Source organism: Anas platyrhynchos, chromosome 7 (genome assembly GCF_047663525.1).
Source record: "Anas platyrhynchos isolate ZD024472 breed Pekin duck chromosome 7, IASCAAS_PekinDuck_T2T, whole genome shotgun sequence".
NCBI lineage: Eukaryota > Metazoa > Chordata > Aves > Anseriformes > Anatidae > Anas > Anas platyrhynchos.
This window is the reverse complement of record NC_092593.1, coordinates 38,171,037-38,196,359: the sequence shown is the minus strand read 5'-3', so window position 1 is coordinate 38,196,359 and position 25,323 is coordinate 38,171,037. Positions and strand designations below refer to the sequence as shown.

General features: G+C 37.8%; 1 protein-coding gene across 6 annotated transcripts in view; it reads left to right on the top strand.

Moving 5' to 3' along the window:
• Positions 1 to 25,323, top strand: part of HECW2 (HECT, C2 and WW domain containing E3 ubiquitin protein ligase 2) — a 192,474-nt gene that overhangs the window by 119,320 nt on the left and 47,831 nt on the right. For all 6 annotated transcript variants that reach the window (XR_011810504.1, XM_072040570.1, XM_072040569.1 and 3 more), the window contains exons 4-13: positions 782 to 876; positions 4,762 to 4,837; positions 7,929 to 8,098; positions 10,560 to 10,702; positions 13,751 to 13,851; positions 15,790 to 17,124; positions 18,332 to 18,427; positions 21,896 to 22,046; positions 22,429 to 22,532; positions 23,929 to 24,053. Coding sequence is in view for 5 of the 6 variants with exons in the window: in XM_072040570.1 (XP_071896671.1) it covers positions 782 to 876; positions 4,762 to 4,837; positions 7,929 to 8,098; positions 10,560 to 10,702; positions 13,751 to 13,851; positions 15,790 to 17,124; positions 18,332 to 18,427; positions 21,896 to 22,046; positions 22,429 to 22,532; positions 23,929 to 24,053 (2,396 nt within the window). In the remaining variant the exon portion in view is untranslated. The remainder of the gene's footprint in view (positions 1 to 781; positions 877 to 4,761; positions 4,838 to 7,928; positions 8,099 to 10,559; positions 10,703 to 13,750; positions 13,852 to 15,789; positions 17,125 to 18,331; positions 18,428 to 21,895; positions 22,047 to 22,428; positions 22,533 to 23,928; positions 24,054 to 25,323) is intronic.

Below are 25,323 nucleotides of genomic sequence, written 5' to 3'. Positions count from 1 at the left end.
TCTTATTTTACGAGGATCAGGGGTATTTTTGGATAGGCATGCTAAATGATAGTAAAAGGTTTGACAGAAAACACCAAAAGGGAAATCTTACTAGTGGGGGTCTGCAGGAGTTACTAAAAGAAATGCAGTGCTTTTTGATACTGCTGGCTTCAGAATGAAAGACATTCTGGCCATGCCTGCAGAGTCAGTGATTGCATGCCAGCCACACCTTTACATCAACTTGCTGTGTAACCTGTGACTAAGAGCTCTACTGCATTTCTTGGATATATATAGAGAGAGGAGCATCTGGTAGGACCTGGGAATGATCCCTCTCATTCAGCTTTGGTGAGGCTGATGCTAGGTGCTGTGTATAGTTCTGGAGTCCATATGTCAATATTAATGTGGAGAAGTGGAGAAAGAGCAGCAGAGAGCACAATAATGATCACAGTAGATGATCTAATGATTTCTCCTACAGCTCCTAAGAGTCAACTCAGACTAAAAAGCACAGTTTACTTACAGCAAATAGGGTTGTATTACAATCCAGGGAAATGTATCCTGAATCTGTGTCCTGATCATCTGCAGTCCTGTTCTACAGGTCAAAATAAAATGTATTTCACTTACAGTTATTGTGTGCTTCTACAGCAAAGATGTACCAGTGAGCTGTACTGGTTAATTAGCCTAAACTCACGCGCAATGAACAGAATTGAGCTGCAACTCCCCATACACACATTCCTTTAGTTGACTGTCTTTTGCCTACTGTCTATCACAAAGGATTTAATGTGATTTTCGTTTTGTTTTCTAGCTGAAATAAAGATCTGTTTTAAATACTACCATGGTGTTAGTGGAGCCCTCCGAGCTACTACTCCATGTATCACTGTGAAAAACCCTGCTGTGATGGTAAGTTTAATCTATTTGTTCATTGTATTTGTATACGATATTAACTGCCAGACAAACCTATCAGTATAAGTCTCCTAGTTTTACTATTAACTGCAACTTCTGGAAAAAAAAGAGAGAGAGAGAGATTGTATGACAACAGTTACCTAAATTAGGAAATGCTTTTCATGGCTCGGTATTTTTTCGTGATAAAATGACGGTAATATTCACCAAGTTGAAATGAAATCTTTTATGATAACCATTTCATTTTACTTGCTTCCAGTTTGATGTAATTTAACACCATGTTAGAAATTTTTCACACTGGTTATCTAATTCAAACAGAATTCTTATCGGAAGTCTCCACTTATTTGTTATTATTAAAAATGAAATTGTTGCTGAGATAGCAGTTACTAGTATATATAAAAAAAGACCATACAGAACTCTGCTGCTGCAGAAATTATTGATTTTTTAGGAGTGTTCACATACCATTGAAATTTAGGTAATTCTCCGACTTTCATGATTTATTTTTGCCTTATAACAATTTCATTACTTGCACTTTTGATACCTTGAAGTTTTAAAGGAATTTTTTAGTTGTTTAAATAAGTACCATTAAGAATAAGAAGAACCATTCACACTTCTATCCAAGTACATTTGATGGACATAATTCATCTAATAGGCTAGGTCTTCAGTTGACGTAAAGTCTCACAGTACATTTGATTCATTGATATTACCTGCCAAGTATTTAAGATTATATCTGTCAGGATGATGTCTTGACAACTACAGCGTTGAGGATACTGTAGAGCACAATTTATTTAAGCTGCTTGCTTTTAATCTGATCTTGCAGTTCTTCAGCATTGTCAATTTACAAGTGAATGCTATGGCAATCTGATACTGTATGTGCTGTCATGGACTAGGTCTCGTTATACCGAATGTTTTTTCTTTCTCTTAGAATTCCTGACCTAAATGACAGCACCATTTAATAGTTAGACCTATGAACAATACATGTTCACAGCAGGCATAGGAGCTTTTGATACTTTATAGAAGAAAATGTGCTACAGTTAGTGAGCTTGACAACAACTGTGTTTAATATACATTTATAAACTACAGAATAAAAGCTAGCCTGATTGTTTTGTGTTTTGTTTTTAAATAAAAAATAGGCATCTCAAAGTAATGAAGAAACCATTTAAGCCTGTATATTTTCTCGGTCTTGTCATACAAGCCACTTGGTGGTATTTTTTCAAGACTAGTTATGCAAAAAGACATCTGAACTCTCTCTGAATATGCATTTATATACTTGGGAGTTACCTGAAAACCCATCTGTCAGAGTCATTGGTCCATCTTGTGGGGTTAACCTGCTGTCACTATGGGAGTTGTTTGTTTTTTTATTTTCCTTTGAAAGGTAGCACAGGATCCTGGGTATGCTACAGAATTTGTACTCCTGATGGAAGGTGTAATTTTATGTAAACCTTTTGTTTGCTCTAACAACACAGACTTCCAGTAATAGTGAGCTGATAGTTTCATTGATGAGAATGTCATGATAGCTCAGATGACGCCTCCTATAAAATATCATAGTGGGTTAGTTATACATAAGTATACCTATTATTAAGCATTAGTACCTCATACCATTTTCCTGTTTTTGGTGTTAAACTTAAGCACTGTGTGTGTCATGTCCTTTGTGACAGATACGTTGGTCCTGAGAGTGGTAAAAGTCGAGGCATGCCCATTCCTTCTGTTTTTTTTTTTTTTGTTTCTTTTTTTTAAAGCTGTGATAAGTTACCTGCTTCCTTGGATCATGCCGAACTTTTGCATTGCATGGTTTGGTGGGAGATCCATTTCTGGTTTTCCTCATGGTAATGGAATATTACACCAGGAATTTCAGCTCATCTTATTTTTGGATAAGCAGTTAATATTGTGTTCATTTCAGCACGAGGTAAAAAAGCAAGGTCTGATTTAGTATTCAGAAACACTTTCTTACACCAGGTGCGATAGCCTGTGTAGTGCAAGAATGTGTGTCTGGTGGGGTCAAGTCTTGCAATTGGTGCAGAAAAACTGAACCTGCTGTTCAGATCATAATGGAGCTGGAAAATGGCATAAAACAAATGAAACTGTGGAAGTGCTACAGAACACTGTTATAGTTAGTTTTATTATAGCTGAATTGTGGGCAAATCATTTTTTCTGTAAAACATACTAAAACAGTGATTAGCAATATAAACAATGTTATCTGTAGTCCATGATGTAGTGGAAAGATACATACAGGAAGAGGAAGACCTTTTTGTTGGTAAGTAGTGTTCTTAACAAGAAATCAATGCCCGTTAGGAGTCAAGTAGAGCACACTGATACGTGCAGAGTTCCTGCAACCCTGCCTGCTCGGCTTCTCCTTCCCACCGGGACTGGCCCCTTCTTGCTTCCAGAGCAACCCTCCTAAAGCCGGAGGATGCAGGTTGGGCTGGAGTTAACCCAGTGTGTCTTTAATGCCCTCATAATTTTACTACCAGCTGTCACTGCTTGTGTATCCTTACGAAGCTGTGGGAGTAATGATACCGTGCTCGGTGGGGAGGTGAGAGAGCTGAGAGCGTTCTGGTGAGAAAAGCTTGTCCCTGAAAACCATGGTGAATCACGACCGCGGCGATGAGGACGGGAAACGGGCCGGGCGGGGAGCAGTGCAACTTCCTGACACAGGCTGTTCCCTCACGAGGCTGCTGAGGCCCGTGGGGATGCCAAATGTCAACGTCACCATGGTTTCTGTATGGCTTTATTGGCTTGACTGCTTTTATATGCTAGGCATGGGAATTTTGCAACAGAGTAAGTCCTTCAGTATCAATTGCACCCAGCATTTGTTCTGATTGTGCTTTTGTTTGCTGATCATCATGGGAAGTATTTGAAAGCTCGTGATAACGCTTAAAGCAATAGCAGAAGGACTTTTGACTTGTTTAGTGGTTTCCTCATGGACTGCACATTCTAGTCAGGCTACCACAGCTTCAGAAATATTTTCAGTCCCATAGCTTCTAGTTCTGCTTGCAGACAACCGTTCAGGTGCTAAAAGCTGCTTTACATATTTCATCTACCCACAGGTGTACAAGTTTGTTATCAGCTTATTTTGTTTAACAGGTCTGATGACTTCCTATTTTATCACTAATACAAAGTTTTTTGGATGAGGCTTTTTTAGCACACCGGGTGTAATCTCTGGGAGTGAGTGCACTGCCTACGTGGAGAACCGTTTGACTTTCAGTATAGCTCCATTGATGTTTTTATGTTAGATTATTCAGCTGGATGCACATCTCTGTCTGGAGAGAAATTTGTCTGTCAGCTGAAGGAACTATTCTGTGGATATAGCAATTTAGACGTTAATACGTGAGAAGCCTTTTATTTTGAGGTAATTTTTTTACCTAGTCAGAGATTTCTGTAGAAACCAAACCTGAATACATGTGTAGTATAAGCATAGCTTTTAGATGACATTTGTATTTGTATCATTGATGTATTTTTCCATTTAAAAAATTCATTCATAAATCTGAAGGTTTTTGGTCTCATTGATCCCATTGCCTTTTTTATTGCATGGCCCACTTGTGAAAAGTGACAAAAGTTATGTCACCAGCTAGCTCATGCTTTCCTATGTATATTGCCAGTCTGTACTGTTGATTTTATTTTATAAAAATGAAACCCACAAGAAAATAGTGTTTCCCTTTCAGTGATTTATTTTCTCTTTGGAAGATTCCAAGGACTAGTGTATTAACACCGTGTGGCATATATCATATTTTCCTAGAAATGGATGCTGTAGCTTTGTCCCTGGTAACAGGCAGTAATTGTTCTGATTCTTCCCATGCATGCCTCTATGCAGTTGCATAATCATCTTCAATTATGTATAAAGCAGATGAAAACTTCTATGGCATGTTATTTCTTTCTCCTCTTCAGATGGGAGTAGAAGGCACGGATGAAGGTGCTTCTGGAGCCCAGCACTCTCGGAAGTTAGTCAGCTTTACCCTATCAGGTAAAAAAGACAACACAAATATGATTTTTACAAATTATTTTTATATAAAAAAAAAAAAAAGATGTTCTAAAAATCTTTAAAAATAGAGCACGTTTCTTCCTTACCTTCCCTAGGAGCACACTCTAGTGGCTTGAAAGATATAATTTCTTTAGAACTTCTGTTTGAAAACAAGCCAGATTGACAAATCTCCAGGAATGAAAGAAATGGGTTTGATGAATCTCAGCATGAGAAATTTGAAAAAATTTCTAGTTTGTGCAATGAACAACAACAAAAAAAAATAGCCTCTAAATAAAATGCAAGCTGGTTCTGTCACTTGTAAGAAAGTAGTAACAAAGCAATGGCTGCAAGTAGTGGTTTAAAAAGAAAAAAAAATCTTTTTTTGTAACAGACTAAGCTGTCACTGCAGTGAAATAGCTGAGGGATACAGTCTACCAGCTTCACTTGTTTTGATTAGCACTTTATTCCACAGGAAGTCGTGTGAGACTAGAGCATATTCAACTTCAGTGAAGACAGAAAAAAATGTTTCTGAATACTGAGGAGCTGACAATGAAAACATTTAAAGGCTGTAGGAGTAGAGCAGAAGGCAATATGCTTTGATCTGGTCTTGCAGTAGTTTATCAGTATTGCACTAATACATCGTAGAGTCACACAGAGAACTAGAAAGATAATTGTGTTTTGTGAAATCTGAAAAACCTGTTGTGTTTAATGGAATGTTACAACTTGGCTTGAGGAGTTTCCTAAATTTGTTTGAAAGGTATACTGACTGACAGGTCTGTCATGTACTTGCCAGAACGTTTTTGGTTGCTCATGTAGAATGTGGTGATCCTGCATTTTGTTGTCATCTGAATGTGCCTCTTTAACTTCATTGTATCTTTAATGGATTTTTAGTGTGCTTATCAGAGAATGTTCAAATATCCTGGGTTTTGCACGGTGTAGTGACAGATAATTGACTGGCATCTTTCCATTAAGATGCTAGAGAACTGTATTTTTGAAGCCAAGATGAACTACCTGGTCCTGGCTTCTCATGTGACTGTGTTAACAGACAAATATGATAACTCTAAATGTAAGACTATGTTAAACCTTAAACTGAAATTGTGGCAAATCAAAGCTGAGCCATGATCCAGTGATGGCATTATTTCCTATGTTTCATGCTGTACTCCTTTGGAGGACAGCATTATTTTCTTTGAAATATGTTTGTGAATTACTCCTTGTGCAGAAAAATAATTCTATTTTTGAGAATTTCTCTGTGTTATTTTAGACTTAGAAATTCACTTTTTCAAGGAGTTCTCAAAATGTTTGTGGGTGATAACCTTCTTTTTTGTTGACAGGTTTCTAGATACTACCTAGCAATAAATTTCGAGCAGTGGGAAAAAATAATGTTTTTTGTTTGTTTGTTTGTTTGTTTGTTTTACTTACTGAAAAAAAAAATGACATGAAACGATCAACTCTCACAACCATAATACCAAATCTGTTGCATAAGCTCTTGCCATCACTAATAAATTGTCTGGATTATGGACTCCCTGTCTGAAAACGGTCAGTTGATTCTTTGCATTCAGATAAATGCATTTCAGATTGTTGAATATCTCACGATGGGAAGAGATGTTTTCTAGTGATCTCTAAAATGAATAAAGAATGCTTAAGAGAACCACTTGGCTATATCCTCCTCACTAGGTATCGTTAATAAATCATGATTCTATCTCCTATGCATCATTAGTGGCATTGTATGATTTATTACCATATTATACTAGCAAATCAGTGTGAAAAAATATTATTAATGGAGTAGAAGAATCTTCTGCCACATGCCTGAAGTTCTTACAGGTTTGTAATGTGTGCTTGTGCAGACTGATACAGATAAAAATTATGTGGATATGCTTCTATTTTATTTTTTTTTAAGGCTGTAGAGGAACTGCTTTGCATTTGCATTGTTAACGTGTCTTAGGCTTTTCCTCCCTTTTGTAGCTGGTGGAATACCATGTGCCATTGCACGCAGAGGATCTTTCTTAGAAATTTTGCTGTGGTCTCTCCTGTAGAGGGAGTTTCCGAACAGCTTTAGTGCAAAGATTGTGATATAGAGCAATATATATGCTTGCTGTAGTTGCATATACCAAGTTGTTGCTTTTAAAGGCTGTTACCCTATATTTCATAGTATTTTACTATACAGCTTAATTTTGAACTCTAGGCAGGACTTTTTTTTTTTTTTAACTGACTCTGAAGATGTAGTATTTAGTTTCAGTGCAGTGAATTTTGCCAGCATGTATAAATTGCTCATCTAAGTATGTATGTGCCAATTGCATTAGGGTCATGAAGACTGTGTGCAGCATATTGCAGAACCTAATGGAGAGAGGCACTAAAATCTTATGCTTCAGCAAACCTAAACAGACAAATATTTTACAGTTAAGTTTAAAATCTAATATTGTATCACAAATGCCTTCTTTATGTTCTCGATGAAGCTTATACTCTTGTTGAAGTGCATAGGTATAAGATGTGCATCTGAGGAAATTCTTGTTTATTGTTGAAAGTTGGCACGGGCTGCGATACTGAGACCTCCCTAGCAAAAAAGCATTTTCAGAAAACCTTGCATCCTTTTAAATGGGATAGCTTATCTTCTCCTAAGTTGAGATAAAGTGTGCATCATAGGCCAGAGCAACCTCGGTGATGAATATTTAAAGTAATATTTCTCAAAGTCTCAGCTTTGGGAGAGCTTGAGTTCACTACATTACCTCCTATAATCTTAGCTCTTTCTCCTCAAGCAGCAAAAGAGCAAGTACTGTATGGTGGGGTTTTTTGTTTGTTTGTTTCAGGGTGGAAAATACCTTGCTGAGAAAAACATTTGTTGCTCTTTTTAATGTTCATGCTGTAATTTTGTATTACAAATCAATACTTTTCCTCCCTGTGTTCTCTTAGGAAAACACTTGACTTGCTGCTTCAACTATCTTCTGTACATTGGATCCAGTTACTCTAGTAGCATCTTTAATTTGCTTTAGTGGTTTACGGTGACTTGATTTCCTGGGTAATATTTTAGGAATGCACTACTTTTTGAACTAACTTTAATTTACTCTGTTCCTTTTTCCTTCCTTGTTTTGTTTTAAAGATATTAGAGCAGTTGGGCTTAAAAAAGGCATGTTCTTCAACCCTGATCCTTACCTAAAGATGTCCATTCAGCCAGGCAAGAAAAGTACATTTCCTACATTTGCTCATCATGGTCAGGAAAGAAGGTCGACCATCATCAGTAACACAACTAACCCTGTTTGGCACAGAGAGGTAATGTATGCCTTTTGAGAGCTCTTTGCAAGCTGATGCAATATACTAGGCTTGTATTTTCTCTTTACGCATTAGTCCTTACTCTGTGAAGGCTGGGAGCTTATTCAGTAGCTAGCTATTTAGACTGACACCAAAATTGTAGTAATTTTAGGAACCCTGTTGTTGGAAAGAAACAGCTATCATCTGCATATTTATGCCATGTGTTTAAGCTGCAGTGCTGGGAGGTTTTCATTTGCTTCTCTGCTGAAAGAGTTGGAATCACTCAACAGCCCTGTAGATCCCTTGAAATTGCAAAAAATAAATTAATTAAAATGGATTATATGTTGTGGGAAAACTCTTTAAGAAAAGGTACAATGAGAGAGCGTTTATGCTTAGTGATGGCAATGACTGCTCATTTGGAAATGATATCCCCATTGTGCACAGCAGGTGGCAAGCGTTCATTTTTGCCAGGCAGAGTGGATGCTCTTTGGTATATCCTTTCTGTGTGCTGCTGTGGAAGGGAAACCCCGTGGAGGGAGGCATTACAGCACCACGTAGCAAAGGAAAACAAGTGCAGTTTGTTAGAAGCCAGTTTTCTAGATTGGTTTATACCAGGTAAGTTATGCAGGTCTTAAAGAAGGAACTTGAACTGCTCAGTCCCACGACTGTCTTTGAGCACAGAAGAGCAAGGCAGTGTCTTTGAAGATTAATATTTACATGGGAAACTGTGAACATTATTCTTAACCCTTTGGGGACCACATAGCAGCATTCTTAATCTGTGCCTATTTTCTATTGAGCAAATGCCTACGCTCTTTCTGAATGTTAATATGTTCTTTAGGAAGATCAGAAGATTGAGTGGGCTTTGGAAAATGTTTCCACAAGTTACAGTCAAACAAGCAGTAACGCAGAAGAGAGCAGTGTGAACATTAGCCCAGGGGTGCTTGGTTGTGGGAAAGACTGTAGATTTGTGGAAGACTTAAAATCTTAGAAGTATACGAGTTTTAATCTCTAAACTGATTCTTCATCTTTCTATCTGTCCATTTCTTTGTTCAGTAGATGGGAAGAAAACCTATTATGATTTTTCCTTTTTTTTTCACCTCCAGTTCTCCTTGTTTTCTGAAGCTTATTTGAAAAGTGATAATGTTCACTGGTGCACGCATTGTATTGGCTTGCTTTAACTGCTGCATCTGCCCTCTAGCAATGCTCTGATGATACCAGCTTATGATCCCATTATCTATGCTGTCCTAGTGGTGCAGAATGGATCCTGTTTTACATCTACTCCTTTCTGAAAAATAATTTGCGATTTTCTATTATACTGAGAAACAAATTTTAAGTTATTTTTATCCCAGGAACCCAGCTCTACCCGGCATGAAGGAGTTTTTTTAATTCCTGGCTCAACTTAATTGCTGGTTTTGAATACTTTTAGCCAATATCTATAGCTGAGCTGAGTTGTTCCTTCTTTTGTTCCTTGTTCAGTACCTTGTCATCTTTTTAGCTAGATGCACATTAGCCAGTTTTCTCAGAGGTCTTAAAGATGGCAGACAGTAAAAGTGTAACCAGATGACTTTGGCTTTTCTGTAGATTTTACCCATACTTTTTTGTTTGTTTGATATCTTAGAATCTAGAGGAAAAAAATATCTTTGGTTTCTAAGTCTGTTTTCCTGAGGGAATTTGTCATCACATTGTGTGTAAGTGTGCTTCCCTGCCGACATGCCTGCTCAAATCTGTGCCCTGTACCTCTGTTGAATCTTTTGGCCATCTTCAGCCAGACTTAGCAGAGCAGCACAGATGCCAAATATGAACTATTCATAAATTAATGAAAATTGATGCTAGGCTGAAGAGAGGGACTGTGACGCTGTTTCCACCCACAAGGGAAGGTAGAAGGATGATCTTACAAGACATAAGAAAGTTCTGTTGGAACTTACTGGGAAGATTTATGAACTTTGGTGCAAAAATCTATGGAAAATTCTCCTCCTTTAGTTTCAGTGCTCATGAAAATACTGCCTGTGCATTGTCCTTCCAATGTTATGCATACAAAAAATTACAACAAAACGTGGTGTTGGAAGGGAAGTGCACAGTCTAGACAGAGGCACTCTTCCTTTCTTCTACATTGATTCTGCTACTCTCCTGTAGCATGACAGAGTACAGTGAGGAGTCCTTCTCTTTGTGCTTTCTAGTATCCAAATTGAAGCAAGCAGAAGTATACATTGCTTTCTCCTTTCTGATGTGGACCATGAAAGTGCTTTCATCTAGTGCAGCTTCTTACCAAACAAGTATTTTCAAGGAATGGTAAAAAGATAGGGGTTTTCTGAGAGGCCAAATTCAGTACTTAATAATGACCCTGACATTGTTTTGCAATATGGAAACTGCTGTAGTCATCAATCATTGCTTTTAGAGTTCACTGCCAGCTAGTAGTAATTACGCACATGCCTTCTGAATGAAGATATATTGATATAGTGTCAAATATGTTCTTTCCTTCCAGAAATATTCTTTTGTTGCGCTTCTAACAGATGTCTTGGAAATTGAGGTTAAAGACAAATTTGCCAAGAGTCGTCCAATCATCAAGCGCTTTCTTGGGAAGCTAACCATACCAGTCCAGAGACTGTTGGAGAGACATGCAATTGGGTAATTAATACATTCTTAATGCTAACTTTCATTTGTCAGGGAGATCCAACATCTAGGATACCAGCACAGAGCAGCTTTTCTGGCTTAGTGGCACAGGCACAATTTGTACTGTAACTGTAGCAAGAAATTAAAGTGGAATTTGAATAGCCTTATTGCCCAATTGGAATATGGTGGTGTTTCTAACCCCATTCTGAATACACATACATCTTCTTATATATGTTTGTAATTTGTTTCCAACTTAGTGTCTTTATGCAAAAAATCATCACCCTTCTAAAAAATGTTACCCTATGGCTAGCTAATCAAGAAGCAAACTGTTATCACAATGCTGTATGATCGTGTGCAAATTTTTTAGAACAAGCAAATTCTATTTTATCACTTTTACATCTCTTTTATTTTTATTTGTCAGTTTCAAAGAGAGATTTAATATCTGTTCAGGTAATTGACCAGAACTGCAAGGCTATGACTCCTTATTTTTTCAGAGTGCTGGTGTACTACCAAATTAAAATGGCCTTGTGCTATGAATAGAGAACTAATGGAACTCAAAATTAATCTATTGTGTTATTTTTAGATGTTCTGTTCATTTTTTGTGGCAACCTGTTATGGTTTAAAGAAGCAAGTAACATAAATTTTTAAGATGTTTTGTACTTCAAGAGGATTACTGGATTGCATATTGTAGTATAGTCAAATGGATGATCAAATTAGGCCATCAGACAGCCATATGCACTCAGAAAAGCCTGAGACTTGGTACTTAGGCACTGTGATACAGTGCAGGTATAAAACAAATGTCTGGAGGTCTGCAAGAGATGCAACTGTGAATGCAAAATTGTAATTTTACCTGTAAGAGGAAGCAGTTGTTGTAGGGTATGCTATTATGTCTAAATATTTTGACATTTGTATATTTTATTTGACAAATTAGAAAAAGTAATTCCTCAAAAGACAACGGGAGGAACTAAATTATTCAAATGTGTTTTGTATAGAATCTAACTCAAAGATAATGACTTTCCATTAACTTAAGAGGCCATTGGATGAGGCCTACAAAGAATGATGGTGAAAGAAAATCTGTATATTCTTGCCTGAAAGTTTAAGGGCATGGCAGTATCATCAATCTATCACACAAAAAGCAGGACATAAACAGGTGGCCTCCTTTTTCACAGATACTCTCATCAAAGTAACATGTTGCATAAATGAAGAAAAGCAAACTCAAATTGAAAGGAGTTTTCAGCTTTAAGTTTCCAAAGTGGTGGTTACACTGGTAAGTAATGTAAGAACAAAGTTGTAAGAGTAGCTTAAAATTTCTTCTGATAAAGAATTTTATTAAAAAAAAAAAAAGTAGGAAAAAAAAAAAAGCCTGCCCAAGAGCATACAACCTAACTTTACTAAGAATTGCTTCATCTCAACAAATTGTGATATCTTGGAGCAAGCAGCTTTTTCTAATAAATTTGCACACAGCTAGAGATACTCAGAAATAGCACAGTGATACAGACTGGCTTCAAAACCTAGATTACAATGTTCATTTCCATGCTATATTCCAAAACTGCGCTGGGATTTCTATTGGTGTGAAAAGTGAAACCTGACTTCTCTCGAAGACATTTCCTGTTTTCTTCTCTGTACTTCGGTTCTGTGTATTTGATATACCAAAGCTTTTTGGGATATGGAAAGCTGTATAATAAATATGTAGCAAAAACGTAGGTAAGTATTCAGTTTTGTTTTGCCATGTTTCAGTTAGAACTGACATTAAATCAATCTTGCAGTTCTTTTTACCAATTTATCTGTACTTTGTTGCTCGTTTGTGCTTTTTGTGCTAGTATTTGACGCTATTGATTCATCTGAATCCAAAGCAGACGTTGTTAATGTCATTGCTTTCTCTAATCTTGTAGTGCCTAGATCATTGTAAACCGTATGTAAAAAGTGTGGAATTCACAGCTGGCAATCTTCTGAGGATGCCCCCAGGTCTAACTGAAGAATTGCAATTGGAGTAGTGAGCAGTGAATCTGTGACACAGATTCAGGACGCAATATTGTGATTTGATGTTCTGTGGCCCATATACACTGTGGAGAGGTTGCTTTGCCTTAAGTTGTCCACTCGGGGCTTTTTTTTGCTCAAAGCTGATGCTTGGATGCGAACTGCTGCAGTTTATCTCAATAATTGCCTTATATTCTGTTTAGTCTGTCACTTAGTGTAGCAAGAATGCTCCCTGTAGAGGGAGAAATGTTTGTTATACCAGTACAAATCTAATTGCATAAGTAGCAGCAATTTCCCATTAAGGTCTTCAGCAGCCCCTCCTCTCCCTTCAGCTGTGTCAGATGTGCTGAAAGTGACTGGGGCTGTAAATTCCGGCTGTTTGTAATAATGGGTAGCCTATGATCTTATCCTGTCTCAAGCTGACACAAGTACTTAATCAAGTCTGAGTCCTATTGAAGTCAGAAACACTTAAGAAAGTATTTCAGGTTTAATCTTGGCATTAAAAGCTTTTCTAAGTAATACTGTGTTTAGGCAGATGCAGAAGTGCTTTACTGAATGAGAAATAAAATGTGAAGAAACTATTAGGATTTATTTTTTTTTTACAGTAAAAACCACAAGGGGGCAGAAGGTCTTCAGAAATAAAAGGTTTTTGTTAATAATAAAACATATTTTCTGATGGAGAAATGAGAAGCTAAGGGAAAGCTTTCAGTTTGGTTTCTTTTGGAATTAAAAGCAGATTTAGGGATATGTGAGAGTTCATAGGGCACAATCTGAATTTGAAAATGATAAATAGTAGTTTGTTAGGCTGTTTTGTGCATCAGTAATCAGTATCTTACACTATTGTTGGTATTTGTGCTTTCTCATACAAGCCATTCTATGTGGCTAATCTTAAAAGTGTAATAGAAGTTACCATCTCTCACACTGACTCTACCTGATAAGAACTTATAATACAAAATACTGGAAAAATAAAACCAGTCAAAATTTTTGGGGAAAAAAAAGTGTGCATGCACAAAACAAAACTAACAAACAAAAAACACACATACACACAAAAACAGTAAAGCCAACAGTCTATTTTTGTTTTTGCAGAGACCAGATTCTCAGTTATAATCTTGGCAGAAGGCTCCCAGCTGATCATGTAAGTGGCTATCTCCAGTTCAAAGTGGAAATCACATCTTCAGTTCATGAAGGTGAGACTTTGTCGCTGATCTGAATCTCCAGATAGTTGTATAGAGAGAATTTCTATGTACTTATGTTTCTAACATTTTCAGTGAAAATTAACTCCTCCATTAGCTCCCCTATACTGTAGGTTTTCCTAGTGGGATTCATATTTTAGGTATTTCAGATACGGCTTTGGAGATAGGATAAACGTAGGTGTTTTGGAATTACTATTATGTTTCTTTTTATCCTATAATTTTCCCGTTTTATTAGATTTATTTTAAATGAATGTGCTTATGATTTTCGTTTTATGGGATTGATGAGGGAATCTAATTCTTTCTTCACACTTTGACGTGTGCCTTGGCTACCTTTGGCTGAGATGAGCAGTTGCAAGTAAGGTTCTGCCTCTGTGTCCATGCTGATTACTATGTCCTATCCCCTTTTTACAGGACTGAGAATTACCTGTTATGGTTATACAGATACACGTGTCCATTAGGCATTTTTTTCATACCAAAAAGTATTTAATATTTTGTGAACTTTGCTTAGGTAGATTCCCATTCTTTACAGTGGAAAAGTTTGTTAAATCTATTCAAACTAACTGTTGTTATAAATGGCTCAGGATTCAAATTAGGATTAAATAAAAAAAATAGGATTTATTAGAAGAATATAAAGGAATAGAGGTAAGCAAACAGCGCTGGGTGCACCGGGAGTCTCCGCTCCACCAGGACGCACACCAGTTACATCAAGCAGCTGATTTTTATGCACCTAGACTAATACATATTCATTACTACTTCTAAAAAAAGAGATTATTAAAATTAGCTTCTGGGGTCCAGTTCCTCCTACTGGAGCATGCGCATCAGTCTCCTCTGGGGGTCTCTAGGGGTCTTTCATGCTGAAGGCTCGTAGTCTTCCTCTCACCCTTTGTACTTACTTGGCACTATTCCAAGTTTATGGAACACTCTCTGTACACTCTCCACAGGTCTTGTCTCCCAACCGTCCTTCAGCTTCTTTTTTCTTCCTCTTAATCTCTTGGCCCCCCTGGCCAGATACCAAGGATCCTCATAGTATCCCATAACAGTCACTAGTTGTTATCAGTTGTTCTGAAACTCCCAGACATCAAACACAAACAGCTTTCTTATTTGATGCTTCACGAGTAATTAAAACATTCTTCCCCAGCCATTCACAGACACATCTATAGCAGTGTTAAGTTAATCTCGAAGAAGACAGGAAAAAAGGCTGTAACTGTTAGAACTAGAAGTCAGGAAAAAGCAAACAGGTTCATAAATTTAAGGAGTGTTTTCTGAAGACGTGATAAATTGACTGGAATGAGGGGGAGACTGGGGCACACTGCATCTGTGGTTCAAGAATTAAACTGCCATTGCAGGGCCCAGAGGCAGACAGGATTCAAACAGAATTATTCTTTATGGACACGAATTTATGGACACGAATTGGAATTGTTAAAACATTCCTCACACTGTTGTGTATAGAATTGTGTATCAGTGCACAGTTTGTGATTGCTCATGTGATCTCAGGTGTGGGTTTACATGCTGCTTAGGAAAGCTGGCATCAGTGACTGGTTTTGTATAAATCCTGCTTCTGGATATAAGAGAGATGCTGTAGAAAACCAGTTCCTTGTTTGTGAGGCTGGTTTTGCAGACAGTTTGTCAAGATGCTTGGCAATGTTTTGTCGTTTGAAAGCAAAATAGGAGTCCTTTAAAGTAATATTCCATGCTTGTGAAATTTTCTATGACCTATAAAATAGGATAGACTTATATAGAGAAATTTCTGTGATTGCTGTTATAATGATGTAGATGCCTGTGTTGTTTTAATTGCATTTTCTTCACTTACTTGCCTGATTGAAATAAGCCAACATCTTGAAAGATGTGATGTATCACTTCTGTGATGATGGGAAAATATAATGAACTGTCTGTGCATTACACGTTTCACATTCAGTTGTTGTGTCTCTGCAGATGCATCACCAGAAACAGTCGGCACTTTGCTAGGAGTGAACTCTGTAAATGGAGACCTGGGGAGCCCCTCTGATGATGAGGACATGCCAACAGGACATCATGATACATCCACCGTGTGTTCCAATGGTCCAGTCCTTGAGGAATCTTCTGGAGAAACAATCCAGAGACATATTTTAAGGACTAGTGCAACTCTGGAAACAGACCAGGATGAGATAACCTCTGGTGCTTCAAGATCGTCGCCTACAAGAGGTCGCCAGGACTCGCTAAATGACTATCTGGATGCAATAGAACACAACGCTCATCCCAGACCTGGGACGTCTGCCTCTGGTGAACGTCCACGTGGAGCCTCCCCAAAACTGAGGAGTAGCTTCCCTACTGACACAAGACTTAATGCGATGCTTCACATTGACTCGGATGAAGAGGAACATGAGCTACATCAAGACCTGGGTTTTCCATCTTCCTTGGAAGATGATGGTGGTTTGGTAATGCTTAATGGTGCTGCAAGAAGTGTTGAAAGAGATGGTTTAAGTTGCTCATCAGATCAGGTAACACAGGGACCTGCAGAGAATGAAAATGTTTCAGCCTCTGAAGCTCCTTTGCCTTCAAATGATGACCAGCCAGAGAGTCTCCCAGAGCTTCCACCATCACAGTTAGCAGAAGGGGAAAGTCCCCAAGGTTCTCAAAGTGAAACACCAGCAGAGCAGGCTGGCAGTGAGTTGTATGCCGCTCAGGAGGCAGAGCAGCCTCCTAGCAGTACAGATGCAGGAGCTGCAGATGCCGCTGCTGGGAGCAGAAGGGGTGTTAGTGAAACGGAATCCATTGATCAAGGGTCTGAACCTTCCCAGCTGTCATCAGAAACCGAGCAGAGTGACCCTGCTCGCACGGAAAGTGTCAGTGAGGCTAGTACCCGACAGGAAGGGGAGAGCGATGTGGAAGGGGCAGACAGCTCTTGCAACGAAAATGCAACTGTGCGCCGTTCCTCAGTTGAAATGCGGTGTTCTTTTGAAAGTGCTAGGTTTCCTGAGACTCCCACCTTTTCTCCTCAGGAAGAGGAAGAGGGAGCTTGTGCCACTAATGTGGCTAGAACTCAGCCAGCTGCTGAAACACAAGACGCTGCAAGTACTTCGGGCTCTTTGCCTGCAGTACAGTTACCTCAGGAGGAAGTGCAGGAGGCTGAAGCAGGTGAATTACAAGACCAAGAGGAAGCAGAAGAAATCTGGCAAAGAAGAAGCCTGCAGGCGGCAGCTGCCAATAGCCAGTCTCAGGATGAAGAAACGGAAGGAGCCCAAGCAGCCTGTGAGGGTGCCACAGCACAGGTTGAAGGAGCTACTGGAGGTAACAACTGCAGGAGGCACTCTGATAAGTGACCTTTCTGCAGCCAGTAGAAATTAATTTAAAAAGAACATCTGAAAGTAAAGATCTTCAATTATCAATGTCATTATCTTTCAAAGGTTTTCTTCTTGTGAGACTTAATTTGTTTAAGAGACACTTGGGGTTTTTGATTCAACAAAAAAAAAAAGAAAGAAAGAAAGAAATATACAAAACGTGTTTATTTTGAAATAGGATATATTCTAATTCTTGAGAGAGTATTGCGAAGGAGTGTGAAGAAAAGAATTTCACAATATTACCCTGCTTGCTAGATAATTTTTTAGTCACATTTCAGGCTGATATCTTACCTTTTGCAGTTACTTATATGTATGGACACATCCTAGCACAGTTGGAAGCATGGGAAAAGAGGAATGCATTACTCAAGACTGTAAAACTTTTCCCATATATAAAGTTATTTTAGCAGTTCAGGATTTCATATCTCACTAAAATCATGGAAAATAGAAATGTGTACATTGCAGTTTTTTTTCAAGCACATTTCACAATGGATCATCCATTCTCTTTCTACAGAGATTGAAGTGGATCTAATTAAGTGGGTGCAATCAAATTGGATTTCTGGATGCATCTTTTTTTTTGTAACATTTCAAAAGTTCAGAGCTCATTTCCCTATCTTTGAAGTCCATGATGTTCTGCATATGTTTGTAGTTAATCATATCTACCCTATTTATCCTGGTAAAATATAGTTTTGGTATTTTTTCAAATACTGTCAATACATTCTTTTACATCATTTAAGACTCTTTGCTAGGTGTCAGATCGCACCATACTTTGCTAATCAATATTGCTGCAGCAAGGAAAGTCAGTGGACAGTTAGAGCAGGTTTCTGTGGTGGCCAGGTGGGTGTAGCTTTGCCCATGTCCCTTGGTGGGATATAACTCAGGCACATGCAACTGTTAGAGCCCTGGCTTTCATTGGTCACAAGTGGATGCATCGTGTCACAAGAGGTAACATTTTCAGGACCAGGACTGCAGAGTGTGCTAGAGAAATCACCCTGATCTGTAGACATGACTTATTTTGCCAGAAAGGCCAGGTGATTAATAGATACATCCTAAAATGTCGTAGTCCTGCAGAAGTTTTAGTGTGTCTTGTTCTCTTGGGAGGCAACTTCAGGGTTTCCCCACATTGACTGAAAAGTAATTTGTGGGCATTTTGTTTCTAGGTGCTCAAGCCAATGGCCATCAGCCCTTGAGGTCGCTGCCTTCGGTACGTCAGGATGTTAGCCGGTACCAGAGAGTGGATGAAGCTCTGCCACCAAGTGAGGTTCTTCATACTTTAATTGGGGGTTAGGCTGCCAAGATCTCATTACTGAGATCTCATTATGTTTCATTTTTAAATGTGAGAACTGAGAATGAACAACTGAGAAGTTCTTAATGAGGAAGGATGATGATTAAGTCTAGTGCTGTTTCGAGAAAGGCATTGTGCTCAGTCTGCAAACTATGAGGATGTGTTATGATAATTATACCTGATGTATACAGACTTGCTAAGTGAAATCTGCAGAGAAATTAGGAAGGCATGATGCTGCCTTTTCAACAGGCAGCACACGTGAGTAGGGAGGTAAGGTGATATGCTATGTGACACGCTCTGAGGGAAAGACAGAAAGCACAGTGAAATCTCTGAATATGTCATATATGGTGATGATTTGCAAAGAAATGTCTAACATCTTTCTCTGCTCATAGATTACATGAAAGGTGTCTGTGTTTTCCTTGCATTTTCTGAGGCTGTGTCAAGGCATTTGAATTAAAATAAATCTGGATATTGAGCAATTGTTGGATGAGCTAAATTGAATGAGAAATTGTCGTTTCTTTAATACACACAGAAAACACATTGCTCGCAGTTTTTGGACTGATGCTCTTTTTTTAAACGTGGGCAGTGGTGATGTATTTAGTCTTAGATGCTTAAAGAAAGGAGAAAGGAGGGATGGAAAAAGCTACATGGCTAATGGGGAAACATTGCTTTAGAAAAGAAAAAAATCAGACACAGTGAACTCAGTGGCAAAGCTCTATGACTTTGAAGAAGCCAGGAATTCAGGTATTTAATGTGCAATTAATAGATTCCATTCCACTGTGTGAAATGGGATTGCACTTGCTCTGTAATTGGATAGGGTGGCTGTAAAGAGCCTGATAGCAGAACATGGATAGAATCATGTATCGGAATGCCAGGTGATGAGAAGATTTTGCTCCCTGAGGATTTTGTTATAAGCAGTGCATATAACAAATCAGTCCTATGCACAGATCCCAAAGTTAATTAACTGCCACCTCAGTAAAACAGAATTATTTTTCACAAAATTGTGCCCGGGAGACATATACTTCATTTGCATTTTTATCATTTTTCATGCTGAAGAAGACAGAGAACATTATGGGAGATAGGTGTAATAACTTAGAAATGCATAGATACAGCTTTTATAGCACCGTGGTTTATACATACATTGCTTTTTGTGTTTCAGAAGCAAACGATACAATAAGTACTTGGAAAAAACTATTAGAATATTCATGGAAAAGGCTTGGTTGTGTGGAATTCTAAGATTTCCGACATTTGCCGGGATTTTACATTGTTGTACATGGGCATATATATACACACCAGTCCTTTAAAATCAAGGCTCAATGCCACGTGTATGTTAATCATTTGTCTGCTAATTTGAATGAAATCCTAAATATTAATTGTTGCCTAGATTAATTTTCTTCGCCAAAGCTCTGCCCAGAACAGGTCTCTAGAACAGAATATGCCTAGTATGTCTGCCTAGAACATGTAACATTTAGAACTCTACATTCCTGGGGAAAAATCAACAAATATCAGCTTGAAGGCACAACCTTGATCAATTAAAATTTCACAATTTAGCAAGCTAAGTCCTTTGTAACATGTTTAACCACCAACGGTTTGACTAAAGGAAGATTTTTTTGTCCATCACAGCACTGATAGAAGTCCTTTACTTTAGAACACATTGCACAAGCATTCAGACCTGCTTATTTATGACGAACGCAGGCAAAGCTGCTCTTTCTGTCTCAAGACCACATTACAGAAACGGTGACTGTGTTGGAATTAGACATCACTACAAGAAAAATCTCAGCTGTTATACAGCATTTAATGGTTTGAAATCTAGGTGGAATGGTGAAACATGTATTTTTATTTCATCAGAAAGATACTGCTTATTAATTTGAACTTTTCACAGAATCATCTCTTTCATCTCTTCCTTTTTTTTTTTTTTCTTTAGGGGAGAGAATCTTTTTCAGAGAATGCTGAAATGTTTGCTTTCTTTTTTGACATAGAAATTATTTTTTCTTTTTGTGGAGTAACTTTGAAATGCATTATATTTTGTATAGCAAGTACAGTGATGAATCCACAACCTTTGCATTGTTGCAATTTTGTTTATTTTGAACTTTTAATTTGCAATATAATACAAAATTCTGGATTTTGCTTACGGATTTGGAGAAAGATGACATCAACATACTTATTTTCTCCTGGAATTGTAAAAAAAAAAAAAAAAAAAAAAAAAAAAAAAAAAGTTAAACAGTTCTCTTTATTCTTATACTATGGTGTTTCTTATTATTTTCTGACTCCAAGTTTACTTTCCTACATAGCTCTTACTTACAGTAATAATACTCTAATCACTAGTAGGCTGTTCTGATTATGAACTGTAAAGACAGAAGAACAATTTGCATTGTGGCCAGCTAAAATACACAGCAGTCTTGCAGAGATGATACATTCAGTTTATCTCAGAACTTTTTTTTAACCTCTTTGTGAGTCAACTCACACCCTACAGTGTAGCGCAGCGAGCTGCTTAGCTGCCTTCAGTTGTTGACAGAAGTCATAATGCACATGTAGTAACAAAGCCTGAGGTTTTAAGGCTGTCAGTACTAAACAGTTTACAGTAGAATTTAGTTTTCCTTCTCTGCTGTCACGATTTTTCTATCCCCTCTTTCCTCGTGGAGCAGCGGTCATTTAGAATTGGTTGCCTGCCAATGCTTTTTTGAATGTTACTGCAGGGACTGATGTTTCCACCTTGACTTGAAATATAGAAAGTCTCTCCTAGAAACCTTCTGAGCTCTTAAAGATTGTTTTTCAGCTGATGACATGCTAAATGATTTGCACATTTTATGCAAAATCACGTGTATAATATGGACAGAGAAGAAATACTATATTCAGGTGATCTCATGCTGCTATCTTCTTTCTTTCAACCTGACTGGATGTTAGGTACTATTAATAAATGAAATGATTCCTATTTTTTAATAGTTAGGGATGTCATATTCTGGTCTTTTGTAACACTGGTTGCAGAGATCCAACAGACCATAATGGTTAGTGCTGGACTTCTAATGTTTTCCATAGTTTCTGTAGCAAAACCAAAACTGGGACAGCATTATAGTTACTGCTTGCACAAGAAGTTGACAGTATTACTGTTACTACCACATGGGTAAAAGCAATGGCAGGTTTGCAAGGTTTTTGTTATTTAGGCCTTGGCTTACTGAAGTAGTTTTCATCTCATCTTTAAGTGCTTTTAGTTACATATGGATTCCATAGAACCTAAACTACTACAGGGAGTTTGACTTATGCAGTACAGTCAGGGAAAAGCCATATCTCTTAGCCTTTCAGTGAGAAAGTTCTGTGCTGAAGTCATCCTGTAATAGAGAAATGGAAACTTGGAACATTAGATTCAGTTACAAAGAGCTAAAATAAATGCAGAAATAAAACTGAACACCTCCATAGTTCACAGTATTTTATTGCTACTTAGACTGGGAAGCTCGAATTGACAGCCATGGACGAATTTTTTATGTGGACCATGTGAACAGGACAACAACGTGGCAGCGACCCACAGCCCCCCCGGCCCCACAGATTCTGCAGCGGTCAAATTCCATACAGCAAATGGAACAGCTGAATCGCCGGTAAGAATTACCATCGTTGCTTGTGAATTGTGTGCTTACAAAACTGCATTCACTATGGTAAGACTGAACAATGAACAGTTGCTATTGCAGCTGGCCGTATGTATTTATTTTTATGTGACTGTTCTTTTTATGTTGCATGTGGGCTTCTAAGGCTTTCGTATCCCACCTGTGTTCAACAGCTATGTGGATAAAAAAAAATTACCTGCTAATGGTTTTCAGAAATTCAAAAGGCTCCTGATGCTGAAATTAGAGAGATTAGTGCATGTTAACCTACAAGGCAGAAAAGAAGGGCAAGCCTGACTTCATTATTACAGTCCCTCGGAACCAGAGGTGGATCACAGTTATCATATTCTATATATAAAGTATAGTTTTCTAACTGTAGATACCAGAGCATCCGCAGAACAATGACTAATGACAGGCCTGAAGAGCATACAAATGCAGTGGATGGAGCTGGAGAAGAAACTGACTTTCACCATTCTAATGCAGGTAAAAAAAAAAAAAAAAAAAAAAAAAGGATTTATTTCTTGCTAAATGTTCTTGCTAAATGGAGCATTCATCCTGTAGGTGATTTATTTAGTGACATAAGGCAGAACATAATTTTTGCCCCTGAAAATCTGGGTTGCCATTTGTTTTCATTGTTGTCTACTTTTGAAGATCATGGCTCACCCTGTTTGATGTGCTGAAGAGATGAATGTGAGATTCAGAGCCTTTTGCTGTCAGTGCCTGACTGTGTTAAAATATAGGCAGACATTTACAGAGAAAGAGCATAAAATATAGGACTACAAAGGACTTTGAGCAGTCACCTGTTTCGTTTCCTTGGTGAAGGTAGATAGGATGGGCTGCACCTAACCCATCCTTGGCAAATTCCAACTAATGTGTCCTTACTGTATGCAATCAGTGGATATTCTGTAACATTGTGAAATAGACTATTCCTATCCTTGTTAGATCTCTTAATTATTTTGTTGGTGCACTCAGGACTGTCTTCAGTTAGTTTGCAGCTCCTTAGGGATATTTCAGAAAACTAAACGTGTCTGTGGCTGTTGTACTGAAAAGACTGGAAACTTCCCATGTCTTACAGACAAAACTTCTTACACATAATTATTCCTTTTTTTTTTTATTCCTGAATGACACTAACCACCAATGTTCAGTCTTTGATCTGCAAAAATCACACCTGGACCTTTGCGTGCAGATCTTCAGCATGGAAGACTGATTATTCATCCTGTGTTTGTGCAGTTGATTATCCATACCTGCACATAGATCTTTTCACTTTTCTAATGTGTCACTATGGATTTTCAGTCTTCTCCATCCCACTGTCCAGCTACTGCAGCATACTCCTAGTGGGAGTAAGTTCTGTCCTCCTTATTGAGTCATTAATAGAAGTAATGAATGGGACCAGACCCATACAGATCTCAATGGAACCTCATTTGGTGTAATGTGTTTTTTTTGTTTGTTTGTTTGTTTGTTTTTTTTACTTAAGTGGTAACTATTCTTCAGTACATTGTTGAAACTGCTGTATACCCCTGATGTTTCTCCCCAACATGATTCTTATGATTCTGAGAGTATCAAGTAAATAGTGTTAAAGGCCTCTTAACATTCATAGGTTTGCCATGGGGACCTCGTTGCAATTTATATTTATGGACATGCTTGGGAACCTGAATGATTGGAATTTATTTATTTTAAATGATTGTAAACTCAAGTTCTGATATTTTCAAGATAATCAGTGCTATATTAAAAACATTTCAGGTGCAATTATAACATGTAATAAGTCTGAAATAATTGTATACCCAGTGCTTTTCTTTCTTGTGTGAATCCATTTAATGTAGTTGTTTGCAGTAGTGTTTTGGTAATGATTATTAGTGGATGTCATTCACTTTGCTTTTAGATTTTCGAAGAGAGAATGTGCTGCCTCACTCTACCTCCAGATCCAGACTTACTTTATTGCTCCAGTCTCCCCCTGTGAAATTTCTTATCAGCCCAGAGTTCTTTACAGTGCTGCATTCTAACCCTGTGAGTATAGTTTGTACAGGTAAAAAACTTCCATAAATACGCGTTTATATACATGGATGTCTTGCATGCAAAGAGACTACTCAGTGTTTGACACTAAGGTATTGACAGTATTTAGGGAGGTGGGATACATTCAAATGCTCATATCATTCCTTGCAAATGGTGAGCTATCAGACATGGCTATCGTTGGTATTAGACCTACTACAATTTTTATTTTTGACTCAGCTCTTCATCTTTTTTAGGATACCAAGCTCACTTGTTTATTTGAAACAATAGCTTTCTTATTGTGCTTTGCAGAGGGTGACAGACAATTCTCAGAATGAAAAGTGCAGCTTCTGTTTTAAGGTTTTTTTTTTGCTGCTCATGGGATTGTGTGTACTCCCCAGATTGCCTGGTTTATATCAAAATGTATTAGAGATCACGCTGGACAAAAAGACATCTTAATTTATGTTTTCTATTTTAACTGTTCTTCAGTGATTCTTCCTATATAGTTGTTTCAGTATTTTTCTTCCTTTGCATAATGGGGTGTATAGTGTAAACAGAAGTAATGGGATGAATAACTTATTGTCTGCAAGCATACTTCTTAGTAATCCAGTGTCGTGTTTTTTTTTCTAATTACTGGTTGGTGTAAATTTAATTTTGACATGTATGCATGCCTGAATGTGGCTGAATAATTCTGCTTGTTCTGCACTGCTTTACCTTCAATATTTGAAACAGGGCAGAAGTGAGTAAGACATTTGGCCAGGGAGTAGAGGTAGGAGCACAGAGTGATTTAGGCAACAGCACAGTGCAATTGGAGAACCTATGTTTTAGCTTCTGTCTGTTGCTAATCCTGAAACAAAGACTTGATTTCTGGTTGTCTGGGATCTTGTTTTGGAGAAAAGGGTATTAACTGTTTATTTTCCCTTTTATTTAAAGTTTTATACCTTAGTGCTCTCAATTTACTCTTTTATTTTAATTTTATTAGATACATTACACATGGGCATGCAATTAATGGGTTCTTCCCCCCCATCTTTTTATATTTTTAAAATGTGTAGGTAGAAACAATATTCATATAGAGTTGTGAAAATTTCTACAAGGATATATGTGTCTATCTTGCAGAAAATCTTACCAGCTTTATGACAGTGTTCTGTGGCTGCATTTGACTCTTACTCCAGAAATCAGAGAATATCTATGAAATCTCTAATTTTTAGCAATTAAGATTCTTCACCGTTCCAGGGACAAGAGTGTGGTAAAAGGAGTCCGAAATACAGTATTTCATACTTTGCTGAAG